Raw genomic sequence first — 9,775 nt, 5'->3', positions numbered from 1 at the left:
AATAGAAGAAAGAGCTGAGAGATATTTCCCAAGATTACCTGACGCAGGTATTGCAGGTATTCTGTGGAGTTCGGATAAAATTGATAACCTCGTATTATTACTATAAAAAAACTCCTGACTTTTCATCCTCATTTAAACTTTTTCACAACTTTTTATCTATCATATTGAAATAGCCTATTCGTCTTAATATTTTTGCTTCAGGGTCATCTCAAACTCATTCATTTTTTTATTCACGATTTCTATTGCTTCCATATAATGTTCATTTGATTTTTTGTATCTGAATATCTGCTCTTCTTAGTAAAGTGTCTGACTAATAATATTAATCCGTATATCTTTGACTCTGGGAAATTTGCAAATGATTTTTATTAATTTTACCCACAAAACATGTAGAACGTTAGACTTTTTTCCTCCTCAGTTACTGGTATAGCTACAGTAACTCACTTTGTTTTACTTGTTTTTTATCTTATGCCATATATATATATATATATATATATATATATATATATATATATATATATATATATATATGTGTTTATTTATATATCATCATGATCAGGTATTACTAGCCTACTGCAGAACAAATGCCTCAGACATGTCCTTCCACTTGCATATGTTTATTGCCTTTATTAGTCAATTTATATCATTAAATTTTCTTAGTTTGTCAATCTATCGTCTTCTCTTCCTTCCCCCTTTTTTTTAATCTCTAAGGACTCATTCAGTATATCTATTATTTGTTATTTTCATTTTATGTTTTGCCCATGACCATTTCTTTTTCTTACATATTGTTAGAATATTCTCTACTTTAGTTTGCTCCCATCCATGTTGCTTTTTTCTTTCTTTTTGTGTTAATCCCACAATTATTTCTTTAAGTCGTAAGTAGCTTATATTCTAAGGCTATAGTAAGGCTTCAAGTTTGTGATGCATAAGTTAATACTGGTAGGAATATCTGTTTAAATATGTGCTTTTTAGAGAAAGTAGATTTCTACTTTTCATAATTTCTATTGGTTTACCAAAATCTTTCTATCCAATGCTTATTATTCTTTAAATTTTGGTCTCATGTTTCGGGGAAACACTTACTATCTGGCCTAAGAACATACAGTATACTCATAAACAATCTCTAGAGGTTCGTCCATAACCTTTATTTGTTATCTCTGCATTTTCATTGAACGTTAACTTTGAGTGTTATTCCTTTCCAGTTCTACATTTCTGCTTTCTCTATTCAAATCTTCAAACATCTTTAGCAATCCCTTCCATGATTCACTAAACAGAACTATTTCATCTGCAAATCTCAGGGTGTTATGGTATTTCCCATTAACATTTATTCCTATATTTTTCCAATTTAATTTTTTATAAACTTCTTCTAGGCCTGCTGTAGGTAATTTAGGAGAGATAGCTTCTCCCTGTCTAACTCCTTTCTCAATCAGAATTTTCTTACCATGTTTATGTAGTTTTAGGAATACTATATTTACAGTACAGATATCTTTAAGAATTCTAAAATAAGATTCTCCCATGCCTTGTCTTTGAAGGGGTTTCACTACTGCTGAAGTTTTGACATAATCAAAAGCTTTCTCATAGTCTATAAATGTCATGTATAGTGGTTTGTGATACTCTGTTGATTTTTCCATTAGCTGATTAATTACATGGCTATGGTCAGTGGTTGAATGGCTGCTCTTTTGGTTGATTAAGTCTACCTGTCTTTCTATTCGGTCTAATATGATCTTTTTAGATAGTTCATATAATGCTTAGAGTAAACTTCAGGTCCTTTGTGGCTCCCTTTTTGTGAATTAGTATAATGATAAAATTCTTCCAAGCTGTAGGCATAGAACATTCTTGCAACGTTCAGCAAATGTCAATACTATGAAATCTCATCCATCTATTATTGAATCAATTGATTTTCCACCTTCTCCTGCTGCTTTGCCTCTTTTCATACCTTTTAATGCTTTCTTTACTTCTCCTGCTGTTACTTTTGATACCGGTTCAGGTATTTCATTATTTGTATTGTCAAAGTTATTTCGTATATCATTATTGTACAATATGGTAAAGAAATCCTCTTGAATTTTAATCACTCTATCTCTTTTGTTGATGCTACGATCATTTCCATCCTTTAATGTGAATATCTGCTGTCACACTAATTCAAATCTTCTTTTCATCAGTTTGATTCTGCTACCTTTCTTCAGTATTTCCTATTTTTTGTGATTGCGTTTACGGCATAGATAAATAGATAATTAGATTAGCTATTTAGAAACAGAGAATGGGAATAAACATTTTAATACTAATTCCCTTTTTAATATAAGGACCCTATATTTGTATATATTTTTTTTCATATTTTTTTCTGTACACCAGAGTTTGGAAACGCCTTTGGGCTAGCTGATGTAGTAACTGCGTAATACATTTGATAAATTATTAATATTTTGTTTATTATATTCACGACAGAAATGGAGAGACTTTCTCTTGCACTCTCCACTTTTATGGTATGATTGTTAACATTTACCAATTGGCTCATTTTCACAGATAGTTACTAAACTATAAAAGTTTTATTCAATGGTAATTATCATACATGAAGAAAACAGCATAACCTTGCATTAACAAATTCCCATAAATGTGACTTCTTTTCAGGTTAAAAACCGTTCTACCCGAGATGTTATGATAATATATTCATGTGTTAGTAATAAGTGAAATATGTTAGTTATACACTGTGAACGAGTGCTGAGGCTGGCCCTCCTTCTCAGTATTAGTTTTCATAGTAAATCAATAAGCACGAATGAGACGATGCTGAAAAGAACAGACAAAAGTGTCATAAGTGGTATTTGGAGGGATTTAGCAGATATTTCAAATGTGGAAAGATTCCAAATTGGTTTTGATACTCCCAATTTGGACGCCAAGACGCGAATTCCCCAGGCACCGAGCATCAGACTACAACGTTCCAAAAGGGACATTCACAGGAAGCTTGAAAAAGCATCCAATACCCAACTTGGGTATCCTACCGGTCTCCGGTCGTCTTTCTCACAAGGATACATCGACCTCGCTTCTAGAGATCCAATCGAAGAGGGTGCTGCCACCCTTGCCTTCGTCTTCGATACGACAGGATCCATGTCGGATGATCTCCTACAAGTTATAGACGGAGCTGAAAAGATCTTGAAAACAGTCCTGGAAAAATTCGAAAGGCCAATTCATAACTACGTTCTCATGCCATTTCATGATCCCGGTAAGTCAGTTCATTATCATTTCAAATGTTAGGATGGTTGTGCTCATTAAATCAATGCAAGATGTCAGGTAAACAAAAGTTTCTATTTTGTGATATTGCTATCAGTGTAATATAATGCTGATCATTAGATAATAGATGAAATTTGATCCAACAAATGTCTAGATATCAGAAACCATGAGGCACTTAATTCTGTAAACACTAGATGCATCAGGTTAAGATACTTAATGTATTCTCTTAGACAAAACTTGTGTATTGGGGTTGGGGGAACAGTAAATTTCTTAACATGTAGTAAAATTTTAAGGGTATGATTTCTGAGAAAGCAATATATATCGTTTGGGAGTTCAGATAGCCGATGCAACGAGTTTTGTAGAATATTGCAAACTGCAAGGTAATATATTTTTTATTTTAAATGTCGAATATAAGACTTAAGATATTTAGCATAAGGTATTAAATATAGATTTTTTAGAAAATATGTGAAGACTTCATGAATTTTATAGAAACTACTTGATCCTAATATTCATAAATACATATTAAAGATTATGTATTATGAAAATATGTGAAAGAAAAACACTTCTGTTTGTTATATAGCACGTATGGATCTATTAGATGAGTGCCATATGATATTTGGCTCATCATACAAACATTCTTTTAATAACATTTCCTTTAGATACAAAAGGTAAAAGGTTCAAATTTCAGCTTCGATATTTTGTCTATATAAGTTCCACTCCCACTTTGTCTTAAAAGAAAAAAAAAAGGGAAACCTATCTATCTGTTCATGCACGAAAAAATAGCCTCAGTGAAAATTCTATTGCAGATCTAAAGAAAAAAAAAAAACATTTCATGCTAATAACCTGGGGATAAATTCGGATGATCTTTATCTCAGAAACTGAAATCATTTATATTTCGATCTCCAAGCACTCAACGACAAACAAACTACCATAAACGTCCAGCTTGTATATGATTGAAATGTACTCAGACCGAGAGAATAATAAATATCACTTTCACCTAGTATTTGAAACACTAATTAATTTTTTCTTCTATATATGGTTTTTAGACCAACTTCAGTTGTATCAGCACTTTCTCTTCTTTTACATCTTGACGATTTATATTCAATTGAGGCCAGCTAGATAAATAGATTTTCAATAATACTGGAGAAGATTCTTTATTCAACTCCTTATCCCCTACCCTTCACAGTCCATACTGTAAAGGTTCTATACCCATGGTTTATAGAGGGTTTATATATTTACTTTTTTTTTTCTTTATAAAAAGAAAGCAACTTTCGCAATCTATAACTGAGCCATGCCTGTTCTTCCTACAAAGGCATATCATATACCTGGAGGCTTAATCACCTCAGTTTCTTAAACTGCACAGACGAATTGTCAAGCCAAATCATACAGATTTAATTTTGTTGTGAAGATTACTGCGATACCTTCACTTCATTTCAATATAAAAGCAATGTATCACTTTTGCCTAAGCCATTTCTTAACAGCTGTCATTTTCTGTCTCCTAATCCCCCATTCAATCTATTGGCAATAACACGGTCTTTAACTGAATAATTCTTCTGCTATTTGGCTTATTGCTTTCATGTCAATCATTCTTAAATTTCACTACAGTTTTTGAGCGGAGACTAGCCTTGCTTAACAGGATTCCATTGATATAGATATTTTATTTTGCTTTTTCATGCGCTGGTATTTATATTTTATCTTGAAACTTCATTATTACAACCTAAGTCTTTTAGATTCTACACAACAAGTATGCATATAAATAATTCGATACTCATAAATTTTTGCGTCACTTGCATGAGTTTTGTATTTCCCTAGACATTCTGGCAAAACTTTGAAGATTTAACAAGTTTACTATAAGAGCTTTTAATCAAATTTCATTCAGAAGGTTTCATAAGAAAAAGTTTCAAGTTCCTTTTCAGATATTTCGCTATAATTAAATCTGTCCCCTACTATTTTTCTAATATTCTTTAAGGTCCTGATTACCTATTTATCATTAAACCAAAGCTTGTAAGAATTAAAAATCTTACATATATATATATATATATATATATATATATATATATATATATATATATATATATATATATATATATATATATATACATCTCTATCTCTCTCTCTCTCTCTCTCTCTCTCTCTCTCTCTCTCTCTCTCTCTCTCTCTCATATATATATATTACTTATTAGTCACAAAACTGCACGTGACAAGAATTAAAGTGTAAAATACACAGGAAACAGGAAAGGTAAAGCCCAGGTACCAAGCGCTATCATGTATTACGTACACTTCATCAGGGTACAAAGTGAATTAGAAAATAAAATCATTCAAAAAAAGAAACCTAACAAAACTGCAATGAAAGCCACAAACAAAGCTTAGCATCATCAATTTGTGTAAGTAATTATTAGTCGTTAGAAATAAACAGTTGTCGTTTTATAATGAAATGCTAGTAATGTAACAATCATTGAACTAAATGTTCACATTGTACTTCCTTACAATTTCATTAACATGATACATATCTAGTTTAAAAAGACCAGAGCTGACATTTAAAGTTTGATTATTAAAACATTTAGTAGAAGCAGATTCAATAATATTATTTTTACAAGGCTTTTACAAAATACAATCTCCGAGGAGTTTTCCCAGTCAATACAGTGGTTAAAATCATTCATGTGGGCAAACAGGTTACTAGACATTTGTCTTGTCCTAACTGCATAACGATGTTCTTTGATAGGGTTATCAAGCAGTTTTCCAGTTTGACCCAAATATTCCTTTTCACACCCAGTACATGAAATTATGTAAATAGATCCATTATTATACTTTGGAGAATTATTTATTATGATATTCCTTATTGTTCCTGAACTTTTAAAAACTACATTTCATTTTAGTATTGTTAGGTTTCTTTATATATGATTTTATTTTCGAATTCACTTTTTACCTCGAAAGCGCTTGGTATCTGGTCTTTTACTTTCCTGTTTCCTGTGGATTTTACACACACACACATTCACACACACACACACACACGCACACACACACACACACATATACACACACATACACACACACACACATATATATATATATATATATATATATATATATATATATATATATATAAATTTCTACCTCATACTTGGGATTGAACGCTAGCCCCTTCTAATGAAAGGCCAGGTCGAAACCAACCATGCCACGAGAGCCCATAAAAGGAAATCTGAACCTGACACTAATCTAGCTGTCCGAGGATTTACCTGGTGAGACATCAGTCTCTTTACCAGCGAGTTTTACCAGATTTCCCCGGGCCACCACGTGACACAATTGGTAGTAATTCATTCAAATTACCCCTAATGAGTCAATATGGATAAATATCAACACAACATCGTGTTCAAATAGAAATAAATTTCTACCTCATACTTGGGATCGAACGCTAGCCCCTTCTAATGAAAGGCCAGGTCGAAACCAACCATGCCACGAGAGCCCATAAAAGGAAATCTGAACCTGACACTAATCTAGCTGTCCGAGGATTTACCTGGTGAGACATCAGTCTCTTTACCAGCGAGTTTTACCAGATTTCCCCGGGCCACCACGTGACACAATTGGTAGTAATTCATTCAAATTACCCCTAATGAGTCAATATGGATAAATATCAACACAACATCGTGTTCAAATAGAAATAAATTTCTACCTCATACTTGGGATCGAACGCTAGCCCCTTCTAATGAGGTAGAAATTTATTTCTATTTGAACACGATGTTGTGTTGATATTTATCCATATTGACTCATTAGGGGTAATTTGAATGAATTACTACCAATTGTGTCACGTGGTGGCCCGGGGAAATCTGGTAAAACTCGCTGGTAAAGAGACTGATGTCTCACCAGGTAAATCCTCGGACAGCTAGATTAGTGTCAGGTTCAGATTTCCTTTTATGGGCTCTCGTGGCATGGTTGGTTTCGACCTGGCCTTTCATTAGAAGGGGCTAGCGTTCGACCCCAAGTATGAGGTAGAAATTTATTTCTATTTGAACACGATGTTGTGTTGATATTTATCTTCAAGTGTTTAACACAAGACTCATCTATCCCTTGTCTTTGAAGGTATTTTATTACTGCTGAGGTGTAGAAAGAATCGAAAGCTTTATCATAGTATATAAATGCCATACATAATGGTTCATCATTTTTTTTTATCAACTACTTTATTACATGGATATGGTCAGTTGTTGAATACCCACTTATAAAGCCTACCTTCTCTCTTGGTTGATTAAAGTTTAGCTTTCTTTCTATTCCTCCTAATAAGATCTTTGTAAATATTTTATATATCACGGAGAGTAAATTTATTTCCCAGTAATTTTTCAGATCTTTTATATCTCCCCTTTTGTGAATTAGTATAATGATAAAGATTTCTAAGATGTAAGTTTAAAGCATTCTTGCAGACATTTAGTGTAAAGTTCAAAGAGTTTCAGAACAATTAAATCTCAGCCATCTAATAATAAATCAATTGTTAGACCATCTTCTGCCGCTGCTTTACCTCTTTTCATGCCTTTCATTTATTTCTTTACTTTTCCAACTGTTACGTTTGGTACCTACTCAGGGACTTCATTATTACTATTGGTCAAGTTATTTCTTATATCACTATTGTATAGCCTTAAATAGAAATCCTCTTGAGTTTTAATCACTCCATCTCTATTGATAATACTTTTTCCTTTTTCTTCCTTTAAAGCAAACTTCTGTTGGCGCATTGTTCGAAGCCATGTTTTCATCAATTTCACGTTTCTTCCTTTCTTTAGTCTTTCCTTAATTTTTTTTTTATTGTGTTTAAAAGTATTTAGGGTTTTTAATTTGTTTCTTGTTTTGATTAGTTCTGCTAATACTATTTTATCTCTCCTGGATTTTACCGTCATTAATTTTCCAATCTTTTCCTTATTAGGTTTTTGGTTGTTTTCTTATAGTTTTCCTTGATTTTGTTTAGGAACTTTTCCACCTATCTCTTGTGCTGATTCCAATACAAATTTAGTTACATTACTCTTCTTTATTTCCTCTTCATATGTTTCCATTTCATAATGTAGCCGGGAGTACCTATTTTGTATTTGTTAACTAAACATTTTCAGTGCTTTGCTAATTATAGGAATGTTTATTTTCTTTCTTAAAATTATTATTTCTTTCTCTTTCCTTGGATCTATACAAATTTTGATTCTCGCCATTTCATAATTGCTTGAGTTTAACTTGTCTGACGCTGTTACATCTTTAACTAAATTGACTTTTTCACTGACAATAGAATATGTCTATACACACACAAACACGCATGCACACACATAAACACACACATACCACACACACACACATATGTATATATATATACACACACACACACACACACACACATATATATATATATATATATATATATATATATATATATATATATATATATACATATAAATTCAAATACATATACATAAATGCACATCCCTCATATACATGTTTGCATACATTATTAGCATGCATTCACCTATTTATGCAAATATAACCCCATCACCATAACCATATAATTACATACATATCAATGCATATATATATATATATATATATATATATATATATATATATATATATATATAGATAGATAGATACCAATAAGTAGTAACAAAGCATAAATTTACATTTATATACAATAACTGTACCTACATGTGAAAGGCAATTATCACATAGGCAGTTATTATCTGAGGTACAGCAAGTTTTACAGTAAGTAGTCGCAGTTTTTTTCTTTTTTATAAAGTTTTCTGATCTCTTGGCATATAAAGGCACCGAGTTTATAAATTCCATGTATTATATTCAAGTTATCAAAGGTTTATTCTTCCCAATGATTTATTTGAATGAACCAGTTTCTATCCATATGACCTATTAATAAAGCGATTTTTATCTTTAACTAGACAAACATTATATTATTATCTTGAGCATATCTGACACTTTTCCTATGTTGTTTAATTCTTTTTTCGAGGGTTTTATCAGTTTCACCAATATAAAAATATTCGCATGAATTATATGGGATAAAATAAATCTGGAACAAAAAATCATTCGTTAAATAGAGAGTAAAAAAGGAAAACTAAATGAATGATTCAATCAATCGATCAGTGACTGGAAGTTATAGTAGTTAATTAGAGGAAAGTAACCGATTACAGAGGAATGGTCAGGTTAAGATTAGCTTTGTCAAAATTTGAAGTCCGACGTCCGCGAGGGTATCACTGTCCTTAACCCTTCAATCTATGTTCAAGTGTCTGGAGAATGGTTGGAAATTCAAGAAAATTGAAAGAAATAACAAAGGAGAATACAGATGAGTGGGTGTTGTTTAATAGTGAATTTTTAAAGTATTTCGTCCACATTGCTATTATCGTCGTTGGAATCTCTCCTCATTTTCAAGAACAAAATGACTAAACTGTTATTTTTTTAAACTGCGCGATGCTAACAAAAATTACGACATGTTAGCAATAAGACACTGTCAAAATCTCATATTGAACCAACTATTCTTTTAGAATTTATTAAACGAAAACGATAACTTGGGAGAGGAAAATGCTTAGAGTTTAGT

At 31.8% G+C, this 9,775-nt stretch overlaps 1 protein-coding gene across 1 annotated transcript in view; it reads left to right on the top strand.

Annotated features, from left to right (window-relative positions):
• The window catches only part of LOC137642617 (hemicentin-1-like), a 287,924-nt gene that overhangs the window by 6,567 nt on the left and 271,582 nt on the right, over positions 1-9,775 (top strand). The window contains exon 2 of the mRNA XM_068375327.1: positions 2,617-3,205. Coding sequence (XP_068231428.1) covers positions 2,680-3,205 — 526 coding nt within the window. The 5' untranslated portion in view covers positions 2,617-2,679. The remainder of the gene's footprint in view (positions 1-2,616; positions 3,206-9,775) is intronic.

The sequence above is a fragment of the Palaemon carinicauda genome, chromosome 6 (assembly GCF_036898095.1).
Source record: "Palaemon carinicauda isolate YSFRI2023 chromosome 6, ASM3689809v2, whole genome shotgun sequence".
Lineage (NCBI taxonomy): Eukaryota > Metazoa > Arthropoda > Malacostraca > Decapoda > Palaemonidae > Palaemon > Palaemon carinicauda.
The sequence above is the reverse complement of the archived record's forward strand: the minus strand, read 5'-3'. Positions and strand labels throughout refer to the sequence as shown.